General features: G+C 36.3%; 2 protein-coding genes across 2 annotated transcripts; both read right to left on the bottom strand.

Annotated features, from left to right (window-relative positions):
- Window positions 1-2,007: 2,007 nt before the first annotated feature.
- Window positions 2,008-3,598, bottom strand: adirf (adipogenesis regulatory factor). Its single transcript, XM_079892260.1, has 3 exons — window positions 3,494-3,598; window positions 2,402-2,464; window positions 2,008-2,114 (listed from the first exon to the last, which is right to left on the bottom strand). Exons 1-3 carry the CDS (start codon window positions 3,570-3,572, stop codon window positions 2,011-2,013), a joined length of 246 nt encoding a protein of 81 aa, XP_079748386.1. The 5' UTR covers window positions 3,573-3,598; the 3' UTR covers window positions 2,008-2,010.
- Window positions 3,599-4,658: 1,060 nt separating this feature from the next.
- Window positions 4,659-19,689, bottom strand: sncb (synuclein, beta). The gene is made up of 6 exons (XM_079893233.1): window positions 19,389-19,689; window positions 18,462-18,592; window positions 14,777-14,806; window positions 12,757-12,875; window positions 7,131-7,217; window positions 4,659-5,423 (listed from the first exon to the last, which is right to left on the bottom strand). The coding sequence occupies exons 2-6, from the start codon at window positions 18,580-18,582 to the stop codon at window positions 5,394-5,396; spliced, it is 387 nt and encodes a 128-aa protein (XP_079749359.1). The 5' UTR covers window positions 18,583-18,592; window positions 19,389-19,689; the 3' UTR covers window positions 4,659-5,393.
- Between the last annotated feature and the right edge of the window lie 4,217 nt (window positions 19,690-23,906).

Genomic DNA, 23,906 nt, shown 5'->3' with positions numbered 1-23,906 from the left:
GCATGAAATCGTACCAAGTCTGTTCTACACCATATAAGGTATAATGGGCTCAGTGGCTGGCAGGTTTCACATAAAGTGCCTGACACAAAGCATATCTGCTCTTGAACTTTGCAAGAAATAGGCCTATTCTACTCATACATTTTAAGGGTAAGAGAGGTTCAATTTATAAGCAGTTTCCTATGGAATATATAGGCTGCGTTTACTCACGTCTGATTACAAATCGAAATTTGTTGCATGCATGTAAACACAAAAATCCGCACAAGAGGCGATTTTTCGCATCCATTTTGAGCCACTTCCAAATGTGTTTTAAATCAGATACATATTAGGAATTGCACAGACTAGTCGACTTTAAGCTTGATATCGACTAGTCACTGATCATGGCCTATGGAGGGCGCAACAGGATAAGAAATCTTTGCTGTCCACTTTTACGCTCCCTTTCCAACAGTTAAAATGACAAATAAATGCATACTTCGAGAGTGCTCCACGAGATATGTTTGATTATACTATCTGGATGCTCAAAATAGATGGATGAATGCACATTTTAAACAGTTTATTGTACACGTAAGTTAATCGCAGATATAAACTAATGCGCTGCTGCATTGTAACACATATAGACAGTAGCTCGCACATCACATGAAGATCGTGCGCACACAGAAACATTCAGTTGCGCAGAAATGTATTGTCAACATTGCTTAAAAACTGAAAAGTTCTAGCATATTTTTCTTAGTAAGTAACCCACAGATTCACTATTAGTAGAGAGACGCTGCACAGGTAGAATTAATTCACACTCAATCGCTTTCTCATTAATGCATTCATATAAATGTGTTTATACTCTATTATACTAAATGTGTTATATAAAACATCATAAATATATCTTTACTGTGCTACTTTATTAGTGTCTGATTTAGAACTAGCAGAAATCTGTGAGAAATATAATGGCCCAAAGACAAAAGAACTGATAAAAATAAGCGCTTATGTAGGAGGAATAGCCTTGTGGGCAGCACTGTATGAGTTGCAATTTGCAAAGAGTTTAATAAAAAGTTAATGTTATATATTTTGGTTACATTTGTGAGTTAATAAAAATATAAACTTGGCACATAATATAAATATCGATAAATCAATCAATATGGCCCTGAATCCAATCAAATCGTATCGCATAATTTTTTTTGAGGTATATCGTCATCGTATCGCTGGTTGAGAGAATCGATATCATATCGTATCATGATGAACTGTCCGATTTACACCCTATAAAGTGAATGTAAACAGGGTGGACAAACAGGGCAAATACATAATGAAGATGTTTCTTTTTAACTAAATGAGTTTTTAAAAAGCATCCATACTTTATTGCAGTTTCACTGAACTGATAAAGACTGATTTTAAGCTGTGCAACACATTTGAAACAGGATGCGTAAGTAGGTGAGTAACGTTAGCAGCCAACACGTTGCACGTTGTTTGGGGTTATTGTTCGTAATCAAAAACATCATCTCTTGACATCCACAGGAATACTGAATAGCAGGAACTGCCCTAAGGCACTTTTGAATGGAAGTTCTTTCACTGTGGTCTATCTGTGTTATGTTGCCATAGCAACAGTTCACCACCCCCTCCTCTGATCCCCCCCCCCCCCCTCCTCCCCCCGTGACGTGGGAGCTGAGAAAAATAATAGAAGGTTTTACTAAGAAAGTGAACGTGTTCTTGCATACTCTATAATCACATCTTATTGCACTAGAATATAAATGCAGGATGGATATAAAGAGACACTGCAGCAGTTGAACGGAATGTATCGTGTATTTTGAAAGCTGCATCTTTGAACAGAAAATAGGAGGATCAACAACTAAACTCAAATTAAATCTTTATGCATAGTCCGCATTGCAAATGCAGATGAAATTAAGCCAGTACATTTGCAAAGTTGCTACTTATTATTATTATTATTATTATTATACAATTTAATTCACAAGTTTAAATTGAATCTATTCTGATAAGAAGGAATGTCAAATTGGTTGGGCAGTGCATTTATTTAGAACTCATTTTTTGTCCAAACTCCTTTATGGTGTCTGATGCTTTCCCTGCAGCGGTGCCTATAGCAGACTGTGTTTGTCTGGACGCCTCCTCAGCAGCTGTTTGTACACACACACGCACAGAGAGAGATCCGTTAGGGATGCATTTACATATTCTTCATGGTGCAACATACAAATAAATTGATAGAGATAAGCAAAACAATACAATACAATTTTAGATTGAAGACATTATGGCAATGGCATGACACAATTATGCAATACGATTGTAGATGATTTGCATACACTGACAGTACACAAGCTGTAATATCAAGCACATCCGCACTTAAGTGCATCTTTATCTCTGTACAGATGTATAGCAGACTCGTGAGCTGACAGCTTTCTCTTACCTATACTGGTGGTTTCTTTGGCGGACTCTGCCACCTGGTGCACGACATCTTGCGATGCCTGAACTGAAATAACATTATCAAATATGCTGGATGTTTTTCATGCGCACTGGGGAAAAAGTCTCTCAAAAAGCAGTATCTAAAAATTACATTAACGCATGGTGAAATGGACTAGGCCTACAATAAATAGAATAATAATAATTCTAAAATTACATAAAAAATGTTGGTTTCACTTTATTTTCATGGTCCCTTTAACACATTCTGTTGACTATAAGTAACGTTGCACCTACATGTCTACTAACTCTCATTAGAGTGTTAGTATTAGTAGACTGGTAGGGATAGGGTTAAATAGGTTGACATGTACTTGCAAAATAACTTATAGTCAGTAGAATGTCTGTTGGGGAGCATCAAAATAAAGTGTTGTCAGATATTAAGCAGACAGTCTACTAATACTCTATTGAGAGTTAGTTGACATGTAGTTGCAAAGTTACTTATAGTCAACAGAATGTTCAAAAAGGACCATCACAATAAACTGTTACCTAATTTTTAAACACATTTTTTAAATTTGAATTATTTGAATATGCTTAACTTTGCTAACTTTGTATTAAATTAGTTAAATTAATGCCAAAGCAAATAGTTTTTTTCTGCCATTAATCAGTGTGTATTATTTAAAACTCACAAATTCCAAGCTTTACAAATTCAAAAAAAATAATTTATTCTGAAATTCACAATATCTTAAACTACTCAAGTAGTTTTATTTTACTCAATTATTTAATTTCATTTGATGTAATCCTCTCACTATTTTATGAAATCTTGTAAAACAAATGTAAAACATGTTCAGATCAAATGATTAAAATTATAGTTCAAATAAATAAATAAATAATAAAATAATACATGAAAACATAAATCAGCAATAAAAAGTTAAATAATGAAATGTTTAAATAAAACATCCTGATGGTCAAAGTTCTTTAAAATCTATGTGTGGCACAATAAAACACAAATGGTTTAAATTAGACAGCTGTTCTTTCTTTAAACTAAAAATGAACGTTACCAAGCATAATCAATGACAGATGAGCAGTGTGCATCCATTAGTACCTGCACTGTCAGTGACGCCTTTAGTGGCTGACTGTGTTGTGTTCTTCAGGCCCTCCAGAGACTTCTTAAAGGAAGCCATGATGCTGAGCACATACACTCACAGTCCTACCGGCTCGGCGTAAGAGGGATGCTGCCAACAGGCCCTTAAATACCCTCTGCTGCCGGAGGGCACCACATTCTCTTGTAATAACACGTGCTAATCCATCAATGGTGCCCGGCTTATACAGGTATGCCAGCTATTCAGCTATTGCACCGTCCTGATTCTGCTGGGCTCAGCATGTCTGTATAGAGCACTACATTCTGAGACACGGCCAGACTTCCTGTTGATGAGAGACAGGGGGATAGGGCTCTCTGGATGTAATATATTATTCTGGAAGCCAATAGATGGACACACTTATACAAGTGCCTTTGCATTGTGCTGTATAAGATAATAGCAAACTAAGTGGTAGTAGATCATTATTACAAGTACTTTTAACATTCATGTGTGACCTAAGTGTCCAAAAATGCTGTGGTGCTGTAAATCAAAATACTGTTGCATATTTTCACTCTTAAATAGAAACTTAAAGGGTTCTGTCAGGAACTTCATATATAGAACCTTTAGGGGTTCCCTAAATGGAATCATTTTATGGATTTAGTTTTAATTCATTCATTTTGTTTTGATTCATTTGAAATTTTATGAATGAAACAGCATGTAAAAATATCACAATAGAAAAAACAAAATAACATGTTCAACAGGAATATAAGCACTATGCAATAATTTAAGACGTTTCTCCTTATATAGGCCTAGAACTTTTTTGGCATAAAGGTTTCTTATTGAGTCAATGGCGTTTTGGGGGCCTGAAAATGCAAACTTTCAAAGTGTACGTTTTTGAAACCGATACCGTTATCGTATCGCGAATTTACGGAAACAGCTGCGTCATGCGCATGCGCTTTACGCGTTCAGTCTGTAGGCGCGTGGTGTTTCTTTACAAAGCGACATCGCCAACTACTGGCCTGGCAGCTTAATACAACGTTTTTAATCGTTTTTGCGGATCCATGTGAACGGAAATAATTTAAAAAATGCAAAACACAAAGGAAAACATTTCTGTTTTTAGCACATCATTGTCGTATAAACGTACCCTTTCGGGAAAAGAAAGAGAAAAGATTTCTTTTGTTTGTTTTCTTTATATACAGAGGATTCACTGTCTTGAATGACACAGAAACCTTAATATTGACATTTCCAGCATTGTAAAGCACATATTGACCTGACATCCATGAACATCTCAAGACACTTTACACTAACTTTAAAATCTCAAGTACACAAACGCATACACACAGATACAAATTGCCCAATTCTAACAAATAATCCACTGGAATGATATCACAAGCAACTATAAAGTTACAACGTATAAAACTCTTACTTCAGAAACATTAAATAAATAACTTGCTTCAATATTAAATAAAAAATAAAAGTAGAATCCCACAAACAGGCATTGCACACAGCTATATATAATATCATATTTACCCAAAGATATTTGAACCCCCAATATGCTATTGGAAGATCTGAAACATCTATTACACGTATAGAAATGCAGTACAAGTACAAAGAGTCACAATGGGAGGGCAGGTCTCGTTTCATTGGGAGGGAGTCAAGGAAACGAGACAGAGCGCCCTCCGGCAGTCAGCGTAGAGCTACATCCAACACGTTACCGTCAGAACATGACATTTACAATAGATCATAATAAAAGTATATATCTGATAGGAAGAACATTTCTCGGCAGGATTAACTGGAATATATATTTATGTTTTTGTATTTTTTTTTCTCTTTTTTGCAACAGGGTTTATTGTGTTTAGAATGTGTACTTGTTATTAATAGAAACTTTTTGTGCTGCTGGCTGGACTTGGACTTGGAATGTGTAGTTTATGCCTCTGGCTCATAATCTTGGTTGTCCTGTGAGAAGAAACAGAAAAATGACATTTCTTAAAAATGAGAAGAATAGCAAAAATAGCCAAAAGGCCGTGGAACTTGATTTCAACAAGGAAAGGAGCTCGCATATATAATGGTGGAAGATTTCTTACAAAAATACTTTGTTTTAATGCATTGTTTTAATGAACCTTACTGTAAAGTGCTACCAGCTTCATTTTTATTCGACTGTTTGATTTGTTTTTTAATTGTTCTACAATATACTTTTGAATTGAACGCAAACAGAAACAATACTACTATATATTACAATATTACTAAAAATCACCTTTCTTTAATAATATCTAACATGTAGGTTTTGATTAGCCCAAAGGAACATATTTAGACATATTAGAACACTTTTTTTTTTTAAATGACTATTATTTTTTTACACATTGGGTTCTCTAGGATCCTACACAAAGTAAATTTCAATAGAATATGATGGTTAACTACATCTCATCATGATGCTTTTCCTATGGCATTGATTGTTTAAAGGGATAGTTCACTCAAAAAATTTAATTCTGCCATCATTTACTCACCCTCATGTTGTTCCAAACCTGTATGAGTTTCTTTCTACTGTTGAAAACGATATTTTGAAGAATGTTAGTAACTAAACAGTTGACGGGCCCCATAGTAGGGAAAAAAATACTATGGAAGTCAACGGCTACCATCAACTGTCTGGTTGCAGACATTCTTCAGAATATCTCTTTTGTGTTCAACTGAAGAAAGAGATTCATACAGGTTTAGAACAACTTGAGGGTGAGTAAATGATGACAGAATTTTCATTTTTGGATGAACTATCCCTTTAAGGTCTGTTGCATTGCCTTACTTCCCCCAGCAGGTGGCAGCTACAGCTTTCAGATCATAAGCATCTGATTTATTTAATTAATATACTGTAAGTACACACATCATGCTGGAGTTATATTAGTAAGGTCTGAAGATCTGACATCTGAAGTACATCTTAAATGTCATTATCATTTTCTGATGGCCCTGGCTGCCTGTGTGTGAGAGAGGATCTACTAGAAGAGCCCATCTCCTCAACAGGGCAGGGGGAGCCTCATTTGCTACCCACAATGCAACAGGGCTTTTGATGTCACCGCCACTCCCATACAGGCACATTCAGCATGGCAATGACAGAAGGAAGGGGGGAGGAATAGAAGAAGGGGAGGAAGCAAAAAGATGACGAAGACACGTTTGAGAAAAATGTCTGGGATTAAATTACATATTATAATTCTGTGAAGGATGGAATGAGTGTGTGTGTGTGTGTGTGTGTATAGTTTTATTAGTGTTATTTATTGTATTAATGTTAAATAGAAGGGTGATTATTAATACTGTTTTTACATGAGTCCTTTAACAAAGAAAAAGTGTACATGAAATTATTCATTATTTTATTTAAAATAATTCATGTGAGAAGAAATAGACTGTGGACTACTAAGAGACTAACTTCTTAAAATGTAGTATATAATATATTATTTTTATTTTATCATTAATATAATTAATGATATTTTATATTATATATAAATACATTTCATAAATAATATCAATTTTACAGTATCTTTTTGAATTTTATTAAATCAAATTTAACCTGGGTTCATTTATAAGCATATAGAAAACAATTTGTGAAAGTGATTTGAGATTTGACTTGTGATTTGTGTGTCTGGTAAATGTGTGTGCTACTGTGAGTGCTGATGTTTTTACCTGCTGAGTCTGGTCGTATGTCTGTCCCTCAGGGTCCACGAGACCTTCTCCCATTGGCTCCTCGGTGGCTTCCTGACCAAACTCAGGCTGTGAATACACATGTGAAACCAAATAAATGAAATCCAATTTGCCCTGATCTTTTGACATATAAGAGGTCTTTGTACCATTAAAACATTTAAAAACATTAAAACTGTCCTCTTCTTTATAAACAAAGCATTTATGTAACCAAACTTCAAAAACTGCTTGATTGGATGTTGTGGGATTTGTGACATCAAATAGGCAAATACATTTGCATATGACTTCCTCCAGAACATGACATCATCGCACCATAGGCCCCGTTCCCAGGTATTCAGTCGCTTAACGGCTGACATTTGCCTCCAATGGATACAGTATAAAGTACAGTACAGTCAAAAGCAAATACAACCCATTATAATCACTGACGCTGTCTACACTGGATACAGCATACAGATGCGCGTTCAGTTTCTGACATACTCCACGCACAAGCCTTAAATGAGCCGCCTCTTAAAACAGATCATTTCAGACAGAGGGTCAGAATGAGGGTTGAAAATAATTGTTTTTCCACATATATACAGTATATCGATAAAAGGATCGATTTCTTTTAAAAGCACTATCACAAGAGGTTAAATATAAGCACTTGTCTCGTGTGCTGTTTACTGTATGTACAATATATATCAGTGGTCTATCTGCTACTGTGCTTTAATATGCATGCTACATCTTCATATGTACCTAATAAATGTTTGATCAAACTCCATTTATGTCTTGCCAGAGAGAAAGAGAGACCCTCATTACCTACATACAGTAAGTAGTTAAGATTTTCTTTACAGTTCTGGGTCAATGGAAGGTTTATTTTTAAACTGAGCTATCACAGTCAATTAGGTCATATATCAGCGATCTACAGTCCTAATATCACAACACAGCCTGTCAAACCCTTCACGTCAATCAAGAAACGATGCTATTTGTGCTAAAACATTTTAGGATATTTTAGGAAACTTGTTTTATCCATTCATTACTAGAACACTCGTAAGAATGAAATATATATATAATATATATATATATATATATATATATAAAAACTCAGCAAAAAAAGAAACCTCCCTTTTTCAGGATACTGTATTTTAAATATAATTTGGTAAAATCCAAATAAGCTTAACAGATCTTTATTGGAAAGTGTTTAAACAATGTTTTTCATGCTTGTTCAGTGAACCATAAACAATTGCACATGCAGCTGTTTATAACGGTTTGTAATTTATTTATAAATTAGATTTAAATTTTAGTTGAAAAGTTCTTTGAATCAGTATTAAGTCATGTGGACACTAAAATACACAAGTGACACTGTTTCCTGAGAACGACCCACAATCAGACTGGACTGTGCTATTTGTGTGTGTGTGTGTGTGTGTGGCACAAATGGCACTGTGAGTGTGTCTGTGTACAAGATCAGTCTAGTCTACACACACACACACACACACACACACACACACACACACACACACACACACACACACACACACACACACACACACACACACACACACACACACACACACACACACACACACACACACACACACACACACACACACAAATGGCACAGTCCAGTACAGCAACACAGTTATCACTGACCACCCACACACTTTCGCAAGTTTCAAAACCGCTAAACTACACACTTAAACCGGCCATCAAACACTTTTCTTATGACAATAACTGTCCTCCAAATGAATAGGGATGATGGCTTAACTGAATCACTTGAACACTCAGAACACACAAAATCAATGACAGCGACATAGTGTTTGTTTCTTTGTCTCCAGCAGGCTTCATGCACACACACACACACACACACACACACACACACACACACACACACACACACACACACACACTGTAAAATGTAAACACTGAAAGCACATAGGCTGCAAGCTTCTTATGCTGCTTTTGCCTCTAAGTGATTTAAGAGATTACTGAGTCACCATAAAGGACAAGACTAATTTTTAAGCCGGGTGGGGAAAATCCGGGGAAGACCACACATTTGTTGCTACTACCGCAACTGTTCAAAATCCAGCGAGCTCTGATATCAACAGTTTGTTTAAACGGAAACAGATCTACCTAAGTTTGAAGATTGGCCAACTTCTCCTCCCATTGTGCATTTTTAAGTAACATTCAAAGTGCTAAGTGACCTTGGGCAAGGTCGAGAAAGAGAGAGAGAGAGACGAGGGGGAGGGGAGAGCAGAGGGAGCTCAGCAGGACAGAAAGACAAAGTAAGACACAATATTCCCTGTGGGATAAGCGGTGATCCATTATGTGTCATGTGTTATGATGTGAAGGTGAGTGTGTAGGGTGTACAGCCCACTGATAGACAGTGTAGTGGCATGTATTTCTCATGGAATAACCCACAACTATGTCTGATGGACACACAGAAGATCTGCATGTGCATCTACTAGCGTTCACACATTTTCTAGTCTATGAATTCAAATAAAATTGAGTAGGGTATACCTGCACAACCGGAGGGTGCAGTTTCAGAACCGCACTTCTAGGACCCTAGTTTTTTGTATGTACTCTCCTGGATGAAATAAAAATGGGCCAAGCCAAAAATGGCACAATAATTAGTGGTCTTTTAATGGTCTTAACCATTTAAATCACAAATCACTGGTCAGGAAATTAGCAAGAATGGCACAAATACTGTAGATAAAGTAACTTAGTACGGAATAGCCTTCCCAAACTTGCAGACAGCTTTTTACAGGAAGAGTCTGTGTTGTTCCACGTAATGTTAACGGCTTCAAACAGTTCATGGGTAGTTGAAAAATGCCTCCCAGTTGGTTTGAGTTTAATGTGAGACCAAATATTCACTATAGGGTTCAAATCTAGACTCTGACCAGGCCAAAACATGAGCCTGATGGACTTGTTCTCTTGGTTGACTTTGCAGTTTGAGCACGAGCATTGTCTTGTTGAAAAATAATATCTGATCATTCTTCTTTTCATTTGTGGGAAGCAAGCTATTCTGCAATATTCTCCAGAAGCATTAAATGACTTTTCACAAGTGAAGTATCTCACCAATATCAGCAGCTAAAAGGAGCTCTTCCTCCATGCTTCACTGTGGTAGAGATGCTTTTATTATCATATTTCTCACCAGATGTTCGAAGACACCGTTCTGGAGCATCACAATATGATACTCGTGTTTCATTGTGATTCATCACTTCACACACAACTTCCCATTTTCTGCCAAAAACTTAATTCTGTCTTTGATGTTTTTCTGAGACAGCAGTGTTTTTTTTTAAGTAGTGCATCTGCTTAAGTTTAGCTAATTTCCTGACCAATAATTTGTGGTTAAAACAATTAAACACTTAGGGCCCTATTTTAACGATCTGAGCGCGGTCTAAACTAATGGTGTGTCCGAATCCACTTTTGCTGATCCACTTTGGAAAAATGGTTGCACGCCCGGCGCATGGTCTAAAAGGGTTCTCCCGATTCTATTAATGAGTAATGTGTGTGTTCTGGGTGTAACGTGCAATAAACCAATCAGTCTCATCTCCCATTCCCTTTAAAAGCCAGTTGCGCTCGAGCCATGGTGGATTCGTTATTTACATGGCGGAATTTGCTAGCGGAAAATCTGAATGCTTCTCTAGCGAGGAAACGGATCTGCTCGTGAGCGAGGTTAAAACGCGCGAGCAGGCCATCTACGGGACAAAGTGGATCCGCCTCCCAGTTCGTTTGAGGCGCATATTACTAACGCGGTCTTTAAATAACAAAACAAAAAATTGTCTTTAGACCAGGTCTTAGTTGGTCAATGGCGCAGTCTATTTCAGTTAAAAAAGTCTCAGTCTCAAAAATGCACCTGCCCTGCACACAACTCGTTTTCAGACCAGCACGCCCATGGGCGCACAAATGGCCACAAATGCATTTGCTATTTAAACAACGTGGCGCAGGACGTGAAAATTATAACTGCGTCGGGCTGAAACTAGCAAAAAACACGCACCTGGCGCCACTTTGCGCCACATTGCGCCAGGTGTATGATAGGCCCTTAGTGTTTAGCCATTTTATGCTTGGCCCATATATTTTTTTTCCAAAGTACGTAATATGTAATTTGTCTAGTATGTAATATTACCCCCCCCCCCCACACCCCCCTAACACACACACACACACACACACACACACACACACACACAACACAGTAGGATGAAGAATATAAAATTGCAAAATAAATAAACATTCATGATTCAGTACTTTTACTTTTAAAACTTAAGTATTGACACAAATTTCACAATTCGATTCGATTTCGATTCACAAGGTTGCAATTCGATTCGATTCGATTCGATTACAATTCGATTCGATTCAATATTGATTACTTTGGATATCAGGTACAATACATTGCAAATTTTCTCAAGGAAAACAAATCTCTTAACTATTATTGTAAACTATGGGAGTCAGTTGTAGCCTATAGGCTTCATTAGCCTACTATAATATTGAAGGTAAAAATGAACTGATTTGTATACAAACACTTAAATTACACTTTTATGTATTTTTATAATAATAAAGTTATATGAAATTATATAAACATTTAAATGGTGGCTGTCATAAAAAAACTTTCCAAATTTATTCAAACATGCATTAAATATTGAAGAACATTAAAAAAAATTATGAATATGTAATATGCATATATTTAACAAAATGCTCCTCTATAGAGTTAATTTTTCTAGCTGACTAACGAGCTTATGGTCACTGGATATGTTTTTTCTGAGGTAAATGTGACGTTACATGACATTGTTTACTAACGCCTTTCCACGGTTGAAACACTGATTGAGCAATTCCATGTGACATGATACGGACTTCGATAAGTTGTACTCTATCTTTTAACACACTTACAGATGCTCATTCATGTTTATTTTGCGCTGTAACTGGTGTTATTAAGGCGGAAGAGAAGATCACGTGCGCGCTGCTGCTTCTCTAGAGCTGAGCTGCGCCAGAGCGATCTCACGCCACAGCGCCAAAATGGTAATTATGTTTTTGAATTTCGAAAGAAAATAGACGTAATTTGAAATCTGAGACTTTGTTTCATATCAATAGTAACAAAGCACAAAGATTATTGCGATTTATTGGATGGGATGGCATGTGCGCAACAATGTTCCATTCATTCATCAACTGAAAACAGGATGACTAATCGATTCTTGGGATTTAAGAATCGGTATCGTAAAAATGAGAATCGATTAAAATCGAGAAATCGATATTTTTTACCCAGCCCTAAAAAGAAGTACTTAATACTTTTTCTGGAGTATTTTTTTTAGGGTATTTGTACTTGTACTTTTTAAGAACTTGATTTGTGTACTTCGCCCACCACTGATTGCAGGAATATAGTATTGCAGAAATGTGACAAATCTTCAGTGTTAAAAATGTTTTGTCAGGTAACCTAAAATGTCAAGTAAAAAAAAAAAAAAGTATTATGATAGCCAAACTGACTACATTTCATTACACCAACAAAATATTTTTTTTTAGAGTTTGATCAGGTAGAAATAGCTCCTTAAGGTAACCACTGAACATTTTTACAGTGATATTTTTGAAAAAATTAAAATAAAATGATAGATAAGAATAATCAATAATGATATATAAAAGAACATACGTTTAAGTCACTGGGGAACTCATCCTTCTTCACCAGGCCTGTGGCGGCGGCGATGTTTCCGGCGCCGCGCATCACAGCTCCTCCCAGCTGAGAGCCCTGCTCCTTCGTCTTCTCAGCCACTAACCGGAGATGAAACACAGACAACCCATTTTCAACACAAACACATCACTCAGAGATTCAATATTTATTTGGTGACACAAGAAATAAAATTGGTCAATTATTTAACAAAGCAACTGTTCTACACTATGTCAATGCTATGTGGTAATATGAAAAGAAATGGATTTTATTCAATAAAATAAAATCCTTTACAATTTTATATGACGGTAGCACTTTACAATAAGGTTTATTATTTAACATTAGTTAACTACCTAATGAACAATACTTCTACAGCATTTATTAATCTTTGTTAATATTAATTTCAACATTTACTAATACATTATTAAAATCAAAGGTTGTATTTGTTAACATTAGTTAATGCGCTAACTTAATGCGCTAACTTAATGTGAACTAACTTAAACAAAGATTAATAAATACTGTAACAAATGTATTGCTCATTGTTAGTTCATGTAAATTAATACATTAATTAATGTTAACTAATGAACCTTATTGTAAAGTGTAACCAATATGACTTAATGAACCTGCTTAAATTGGATTATAACAAAAGTCACTTTAAATAATCAAACCAGGTAGATATATATCTCTAACACAATAATTGTACAAATATATTTTTTCACTGTGCATTTAAAACAACAATGTTTTTTAAAGACAGTGAAAGAATTGAATGTACTGCTGTCTTTGAAAAAGAAACACTTAGGAATTTAATGCATTGTTATGTAACGTTAATGCAATGCAATATTATTATGGATGTTTTTCATTCTTTCCCTGTCAGCGTTTTTGAAAAAATGTTCCAGTCACTTTTGCCAGCATTTTTGACCATTTTTTTTACCATTTTCGTAAAAATGTCATGGTTCCCATAACTTTTTGTTGTATGAATACCTGAATATGCAATACATCAAAAGAAATAACAAACAAACTCGGCTTTGAAACAAACAAACAAAAATCTTATTTTATTCTAGCTTCATGCAATCTTTTTTTTATCAACATTTGAATGTGGGTAAGTTTCATAAAAAAGAAGAAGCAATTCTTGCATTTTTGTCAAAAACTACGTCTGGATCGGATACAAAACGATGATCAAAACATAGATGGAGTAGATCGAGTCCATCAACACCCCCAAACCTTGCACAGTCCCACAGCTCGTCCTGGGTCGACATTTCATTCGGTAACGTTAGGCAGTTTTGATTTATATGCTGTTTAATGTTGATAATTGCGTTATTTTAAACATATGCATCTGCTTGCTATCACTTGTTTCTCCTTCTTTTTGGCCTGTTCTTTTTCAGTGCTCTTTCAGAAGATGTATAATCTTCTACTGTATAACAGTGAAAACACGGAAAGCCGGAAAATTCCATCAATGGTGGGGAAAGAGTTAATTTCATAAATAATTAGAATCATGAATAATATATGATAAATAATGATTATGATATTATTACTGAGTCTTTATAACACAAATAATAATAGTAATAATTATTATTATTATTGATATTTATGATATTGTATTCATGAAATTGATAGTTGATAAAGTGTTTTATATTATAACAATATAACTGTGCTTAAAATGACTTACAAGAACATACTGATTAGTAGGCATTATGTGCATTATGCATACATAATACATTATGGACCGTCTATACAGACTTTAAGTGACATTGAATTATTTTAAATGTGTGTCAGGTATTGTGGTTTAGAGACTTTGTGCTCACAGTAAATCATACGGAAAAACACTATGGCTTTTCTAGTTGTCCGTCTGTCCTAGACAATAACCTTCTGAAATATCACCTAGTCACAGAGCTATTTGTCTCGGTTCCACTTACTGGCTGCAAGCCATGCCCTTTGAACACAATAAATGAGACGTATCCATTATTTACAAGACAAGACTAAAGAACAGTTTGCAGAATAACCTTACCTGTTGCAACGCTGTCTTTGGTCTTGTTGCCTGCAAGCACACAAAAAAATATTGTAAAATCACTTATACCCAGCCCATTACTATATAGAAACACACATTAAATAAGCCCTCTGAAGGAACTGTGATAAGGTTGAAAGTACATGATACAGACAGGAAAGACAATGTGAAATACAAGCCTGGAACTCTCAGAGCAGCTTCATTTAAAGGTTCACTGAGAAATCATTAGAGCTAATAGAACCTGTATCTCAGACCTGTCACCTTAACCAGCCAGCACGAGCAATACAGCTCAGGAGCACTTGGTAGGAAGGAAGTTACTACACACTGTAATGGCAAATACTACTCTGTGTCTCGGTTTGAGCATGTTTCTTACAAGTGAGAGAAGAAGAGAAATGACTCTTGAGCTAATAGATGTTTAAACCAGAGTCATTCAACCATGACTCATTAAAGCTGATATGTTTCATCTACAGCACTTGAGTCATTATAACACAAAGTTGCTTCTTAAAAGGGGAAAGACTTGGACATGAATGCACAGAAGTGTAACAGAAGTATCTTTTTAGATAAAAAGGGCAGATAATTAAAAGTGCTTTATTAGGTTTAATCTATCACTGACAGAAATGTCTGTAAAGTACATCATTTTAATAACTTTTTTTTTAATGTGTTTGGAATGCAGAATATACACAGTATATCATTCATAAGTTGTAGTCAGTAATATATATACAGTAAATAGTTTTGCATTGTTACAAAATATTTATTTTTCAAATAAATGCTGTTCTTTTGAACTTTCTATTGTATTAGTTTCCACAAAAAAAACTATATATATATATATATATATATATATATATATATATATATATATATATATATATATTGCATTCTATTTGCATTCTAACAGCAAATAATATATATATATATAAGACGCTTCTCTTTCGACAGCACTTGATCCAGTAATACTAACACTTTCTCTTCTCTTCTATTCTATTCTATATAAAACTTTTTTTTTTTAAATGAAAAATAAAAAATAAAAATAATAATTAACATGTACAGAGTTAGATTAAACTGAGAAGGGTCATAGCACTTGCATATTGTTGTCCTACTGTTATTTTAACTGCTTCTATTGTTCTCATTTGTAAGTTGCTTTGGATAAAAGCGTCTGCTAAATGAATATATATATATATATATATATACTGTATATATATATATATATATATATATATATTTTTTTTTTTTTTTGCATTCCTATTTGCATTTGCATAAAACATTTAACACATAAAACAAAGTATATTGTTATTGTTTAGCAGAACATTAATTTAAAATCTAAAACATTGTTTAGTTTTTTAAAGTAATAACACATCTCTTCCCAGCAAGCCACACAATCATGTATGGAGAACAAACAGTGTGGGGGGCAAAAATAAACCTCAAATATACTACTAAATATACAACAGGGAATATACAGCTCGATATGAGGATGAGGAACCACGGACAGGAAATTAATATCAGTGGGACAAAACGAGCCAGTGTGAGATTAACAGAGGCCACTTCCTCTTCAATCTCTCCTCAGATGGGATGGTGGCACATGTGCATGAAGGAGTGTGAGTGTGCAACTGCTGTCCAAGGTGGAACAAGAACCTATCAGATAACCGTCATCCCTCCTCCATGCGCGAACACACACTCTCATAAGGCCATTCAAGCATGGCATCCCAGGTCACCTTGCAAGCTTGTGTTCACCGCAAAGGAAACGACAGCAAGAACCCGTACAGGACGATCTGCTATATGTGCTCGCAAAGCAACCGCAAATGGACTTGAGATATCTGGCCTAATTGTCTCTCCCTGGGACACTGGTGGCACAGATGTGAGTTTTTTTTTATGTGAAGGGATTCTATTATTCATTCATCTCAACATCAAAACAGAGGAGTATGAATGAGTGCTGTTGCTGGGCATGAACGCGTACACTTAAACACAAATGCCCTCTGAGTCTCCAATTACAGCAACGTCTCATCTTACTGATCAAAGCACACGGAATCAAGAAGAGCAGGCTGGAATAATTTCAGACAAGCTTGGAGAGATATATTTCCTTTTTTTCAACTCTATATAAGAATTTGGACTGTCACTCTTGACAGTGTATATAGAGCTCTCTGTCACGGGCGCTGTGCATATAGAGGGCTATGAGATCATGGAATTGTGTGACATGTGGCCCGTACGGCTTTTTTCCAACCCGATAGGAGATCAGAGAGCTGCTGGATCAGATCCAGAAGTCAACCATCTCACGCGGTGTTATTTCACTCTCAAATTAGCGTGTACATTAAAGATCACCTTATAAGATCAGGTTCCATAAAATGGATTTTCTCCGTTTACAGTTCATGTTATACTAGAATCAATATCAGTCCAATATTTTGAGAGCTTTTAATTTTCCAGATGTAAAATCCATTGTTGATTAAACAGGCCATGTGCACTAGAGAGTGATGACAACCTCAGAAATGATATGCAAACAAGACTGTCACAGCATTTGTTGTTAGGGAAACATACTGCAGTAGGACAGCTATGATCATATTTACATAAGTATTCTACTGTGAGAAATATTGGAGAGATGAGTGATCTAGTGTCACACCACAAACTACGTGCACTGGAAAACTGAGCCGAGTAAGCGACCCTTAATATAAAAAGATAGATTATCCTGACAATACTTTACATTATCATTGTCTATAATAATGCTTGACATATCACGACTTAATTTGCTGCTGTATATTTTGAAATAAATATACTTTTCTAAATATATTTTTTAAAGAAAATCCCTAATGTATTATATATATATATATCAATATACTATTTCCTGCAGGACCTTTGCGGACCTTTGCGGAGTTAGCCGAGGGCTTAACAATTGCTTCTAAAATGGAAAATAACTTTTTTTTCAACGGCAAGAGTTTAGTTAAAAATAAATATAAAGTAATGAGGGAAAGAGCATATTTTCCCCGATACATTTCTGATGCCAAGGAGCCCAAATATACTCTTGCGATGGACCACCTTCCAAAAATATAAAGGCAGCTATATATTTTAATGCATAACAACCCATTCATATTGTTTGTGAAATGTGTTATGTTAAAAAAAGAGTATATTTGAACAAAATGAAATAATTGGCAATAATTTATATTGTCAATGTATTAAGATATTCTTAAAATATTTAAAATATTTCAATTAAATTCCACATTTATTTGTAGAGTGCTTTTCACAATAAATGTACAAATGTTCTGAGTAGTCTTAATCATTACTGTAGTATATTAATCATCATCATTCATTAGAAAATGTTCTTTTTAAATCATTTTAAGAACTAAATGTCCTCAGTGTTAAGAGACTAAACAGAGACATGAACATGCTCAAAATGCCCACAAAGTACACAAGAAATGTGGCTCTATATGGCTGTTTAAGAAAAAAAGCTCTATTAATATTAATAAGATGTGGTACATGTAAGAGGCCTGGAAAACCCCACCCAATATCCCAGCCAATCACAAAATTACACAATAGTGCCTGAACCTATAGTGATGCTCTGAGAAGAGGCAGTGAAACAGATAGCAACCCCCTCCTGGCCCTCAGGCTCTGAGCTTCATGGTCCCTCCCACTCCAACCAAGCTCACGCTTGATTCGTGATATGAATGCATTAAAAAAAAAGAGCATTATATGCTCCATGTCTTACCCACAAACATCACGCCTTCCTTGGTCTTCTCTGCAGCCACCGCAACACCTTCCTTGGTTTTCTCTGCGGCCACTGCCATACCTTCTTTAGCTTTAGAAAGCCCCTTCATAAAAACATCCATCTTGGCCCCTCTGCATCCAAGAGAGCAAGTTATGTGGCAGCGCACAATGAAAAACAGGGTTTGTGTTGCACTGTATATGACAAATGTGGGTTAATTTGGAATTGAGAGCAAGTGTGTGTGTGTAATAGCAGCCTGTCAGTCGAACAAAAAGGAGTCTAATTTCCCTGAAGATAAAACGCCCAAACATGCTCACACAATGAGATGAGAACATTCACACCATCAGCTGACGTTATTATTCAGCTTTAACAGCAGGAGATGCCATCGAGATGTTCACAAACACATTACTGTTTTTACTCAAAGCTCCTAAAGCGCGTATTTTACACTGAACATCCATATGGGTCCTGAGAGACATATTTTAGTGCTTGTGTGAAATTAAAATGGCACATTGCTTTATATAGTGATGTTTAAAAAGTCATTTTACAGACCGAATGCACTGCTATAGTGGAGAAATGTGTGCAGACACATTATTGACAGTGTTTCAGACAGGATATTTGAATTTAAACGCAAAAAGAAGATGGATCTAGTACTTCTCATTTACAATATGGTGTCACCTCTCCAAGAAGAAGTGCTGGACACGACACGGGAGAAACAAAACAATTGCCCGTTTAATCATCAGGTTGCATACAAAATTCAACATGCAATGTTTTAATTTTCATACAAGCGCGCGAATACTCGTTTCCATCGATGTGCACGGGGTTTTGTGTCCTTACGAGCGCACCTTCAGTATTTTCACACGATCTCGGTTCATTTTAACACGAACAACTGCGATTCAGCCTCGTAGACGTGAAATCAAAATTAAAACGTACCTTTTAAAGCACCTTCTTCGTCCTTATTCTTCAATTGCGTAGTAGATTGAAATATCGTGGAAGGAAATTTTACTCTACGATCTTGAGGTGGGCCTTCCTTTGGATGTGCTCAGCCAATGAGGACGAGAGGATGAGACGATCGACGTAGCTCATGGTATTGATCATGGGGGGTGTCAGTCCCCGGCTGTAATGGCCTGTGACACAGTGAGACTAATGCTGCGTCCCTATCATATAAAAAGGTGACTGAGATCGTCAGGAGATGAGGCACGCGCGCTCAAACTGCGCATCTGCTTCATACTGTACTGTCAGGAGTTATTTCATCATCATTTGCACTTACTCACAGAGGACGTGTGATAGTCTTTGCTTCATATCGTGTTGCATATAACACTGTACTATCAGGAGAGAAGTATCTATCTATCTATCTATCTATCTATCTATCTATCTATCTATCTATCAATCTATCTATCTATCTAGTTCATATATGCAGTAGTGTGTAATATTGAGAAACTACATATGCATTGACCAAACAGAAGTGGAGGGGGAAAGACAAGTCCATCCATATGTTTTTGTGATCGCGTGCCGTCTTCTTTTTCTGTGGCTAAATATCGAGCTGGATGTTAAAATCAAGCTGAATGTCTAACCGTTAATTGTATAGTAAATTCAAGTCAAAATTCTGTCGATCCTGAAGGGAGGGAGTGGCCATTAGTCTTGCTCTCATGCATGTCTTATCGTGATTTTCTGCAAGCGATGAGTGTCGTGTCCACTGTCCATCTGCCTGAAGTGGGCGCATCGTGACTTCTGCCTCTGAAAGGCAATCGAATGGCTCGACTGGCCAATTGATTTTGTCCAAACCTGTCAAAAAAGTCTTGTAAAGATCAGTACCAGCTGGTGATTCAAAAGTTTTTGAACGATCTGTCTAGAATACGGATTTTCGTCTAGGCCTAATGATCTATAGGCTAATCAAGTACAATTAGATTTCACACATTAAAACATCACGGGAATCGTCGATTTCTTTTTAGTGACGTAGCTCTCACACATATGACGTCAGCCGTTAACACACAAACCCTGTTTTTATGCCTATTGTGCCATCTGCTGTTTTATACTAGTATAACATTGGTTATTCAGGAGTTTTCGCTAATTCGTTGAGATTGTTGACTAGCACTAGCTGTAGACGGAAAGGCAGAATTTCAGCACCGCGGACAGCAGCCTCCAAAACACAATAGTAAACACCGGGGAGTAAAAACTCACGATATTTGGCTTTTCACACTTCACAATAAGTTAATTAAACAGCACTATGTCTTCCTTTTGACGAAGCCGACGCAATCTTCCCAGGCTGACAAAGGGATTTCTCTTTTTGGTTGTTTATTTTTTTCCTACTTTATTCGACACAACACATTTTATAGTACACGGTTAACCTCACTAGTACAAATAAAAGTTATTTATTTTTTTCTTTATGTTTATGTTCTTTATTCTTTATAGCTATGCATTTACTGAATGAGCACTGTGCCACTGTTCGTCCGACTGTTTGTACTGTAGACCTACTGTATTTTATTTTATTTTTCTAAACTGTTTTAATTATTCTTATCTCTTTTTATTATTTTAATTTCTTCTATGTAAAGCACTTTGAATTGCCATTGTGTATGAAATGTGCTATATAAATAAACTTGCCTTGCCTTGCCTTGCCTATTTGCATCTATGGTTACATGGAGAACATTTAACATCCGTGGAACCTTTCCATTCCACATATGGTTAGTGGTTAGTTCTTTGGGGAAACAAAATTGTTTCTTATGGCATCGATGCCACAACATCTAAACATTTAATATTTATAATTCAATAGAAAAATAAATACATCAATTATCGCTCCTTCAAAGTTTTGTCTCTCTCTCTCTCTCTCTCTTCAAAAAACATCACTTAGTATGATTTATAAGCTGCTTTCCCATAACTTAAGGTTTTCTTGACCTCTTGGCGCACATCATTATGAGGACATACAGTAGGCGTGACTGTTTTTCTCCCTACACTAAACCTCTCTAAACCTACCCATCAACTTTCTGCATTTGAACATTTTTTAATAAAAGTTTAGTATGTTTTTTTAAAGCCATTTTAATTAGGAGGCCTCAGGAAATGTCCTTATAAACCATATTTACGTTACCAGTGTAATAGCCATGTCATTATACAAATTTGTGCCCTCATAAATAATATAAACAAAGCACACACACACATCCAACTCCCCCCCCCCCCCCCCCCCCCCCCCACACACACACACTGTACAAACTTTATATTTTATCCTCTAAACACAAGCCTCACAGAAAACATCCTGCATTATTACATGTTCGAAAAACATAATTTAGTCTGATTTATAAGCTGTTTTCCTCATGGGGACCAAAAATATAGAGTTTATAAATACATTGCATAATATATTGTTACATCCCAGGACGCGTGTCATTTATTGTTGTTCATTTTGTGAATATTGTGTTTCCCTGCTGCCCAACAGCCTGCTGGGAAGTGTAGTATTTTCCTGTGTTTCCTCGGTTCCTCCCTGTCCTCTAGTTTGTGGAGAGGAACTTGCATTTTAACAAAGGGAACTGGGTGGGTGCCACTTTTGTTTTTACTAACACTTGCTTTTCTCCTGTTTTTGGTATAGTAAGGTAGTCAGGGAAGAGATGTTGTTTCTTTAATTTTTAGTTTGATAGGTTAACTAGATTCCCTTACTCCCAGATCACCCTTTTGTTGGTTATTTTGGCTTTAACCCCCTCCTGAAGCTTGAAGTCTTGCTGTAAAAGAGACTTTACTTTGTAAATAAAACCTTGAAGAGTTTCTCTGTGAGTGCCAGGATTGCAGACAGAACCAACTCGCTCTTATTTTTGTCTTATTTCAAGGATATATGTTTTCTTTCCTTTTAATAATATATGTTTCTCCCCTGCAGCCTCTAGACAAAAAGGGGACGTGCATATAATTATTCACATCATAGTTTTTTTCATTACACATTTTACAACTTCTATTTACTAACCCTAAACCTACCCATCACAGAAAACTTTCTGCATTTTTAGACTTTCAAAAAACCCCATAATGTAGGGTTTACTTGAATGCAGAACTGACGTCCTGCAAATATCCATTTATAGAAGAAAAATGAAGGAAATTGTAATGCATTGTTTCTTCGAGTAAAATGTTGACAGAAGCAGACTTGATCCCACAGAGACATCATGTTTGACAATAACTATTTACCTACTGCTCCGTGGTTCCTGCAATGAACGTGTTGTTCAGAATTTGGAAGATAAGCCCCGAAGCCCCTTGATAGAAGTGCAATATCTGGGAACAGGAAATGACAACAGTCCCCTATCAGTCAGTGTTATTTGACGAAAGCTGTATATTGAAGTCTCTCTCCACAAATGCATTTCGAATGAACCTTGGCCATTGCAATTTTACATCACTCCCTTTTCTTTCCTTTCTTTATCTGTTGTTTTAGTGCATTATTTTTTCTTTTCTTTTTTGCCTTTGCAGGCTCTTGCTTGAGTACTGGTCTTTCAATACCTCCAGACTGAGCTTACATTCTTAACAATCCTCCTCACAGACTCCCACTGAGTAAACAGATTTAACACTGTGCTCCAAACATTTTTTATAAGGTCCTTTCTATTTCCCAGAGATCCAAAACAAATCAGGAGACATTTGGCTTTGTTTTGCTGCATGATCTTGTTTGAGGTCCAGCCTTCACGACATGAAACGTTTCGAGTCAAAGGCCAAAAGCAAGACAAGTCTATGAAACTGTCTAAGTGTGGTGAAATACTTCACAGAAAAACTCTTCTCATGGTTCTGGTCTGCACTGAAGTTAACCTTATAAAGCCTGCCCTATGGTATCATATTTGATATATTTGATATATTTATATTTTTAGCAAGTAAAAGGTTTCATTATAAAAAAGAACAATGCTCTTCTGGCTGGACTTCCATCATGTGCAACTAAACCTCTACAAATGATTCAGAACGCTGCAGCCCGTCTTGTCTTCAACGAGCCCAAAAGGGCCCACGTCACTCCTCTGTTCATCTCTCTGCACTGGCTACCTCTCGCTGCTCGCATCAAGTTCAAGGCATTGACGCTTGCTTACAGATCTACCACAGGCTCAGCTCCCTCCTACTTTCACTCGCTCCTACGACTCTACATCCCTACCAGAAGCCTATGATCGGCCAATGAGCGACGGCTCGTGGTTCCATCACAGAGAGCCACAAAATCACTCTCCAGAACATTCTCATTCACGGTTCCATGCTGGTGGAATGATCTCCCCACCCTCATCCGGAATGCAGAATCCCTGACAACATTCAAAAGACAACTAAAAACCCTTCTCGTAAGTGAGCACTTAACCAAAAAATGTTTCCTTTTCCTTTAATCCTCCCTTGTCTGGCTTATGCTACTCTGAGCAATGCCTGAACTTTGTAAGCAATGACTCGCTTAATTTAGTCCTCATTTGTGAGTCGCTTTGGACAAAGGCGTCTGCTAAATGAATAAATGTAAATGTAAATGTAAGTACC

The sequence above is a fragment of the Squalius cephalus genome (genome assembly GCF_949319135.1).
Source record: "Squalius cephalus genome assembly, chromosome: 14".
Lineage (NCBI taxonomy): Eukaryota > Metazoa > Chordata > Actinopteri > Cypriniformes > Leuciscidae > Squalius > Squalius cephalus.
The sequence above is the reverse complement of the archived record's forward strand: the minus strand, read 5'-3'. Positions and strand labels throughout refer to the sequence as shown.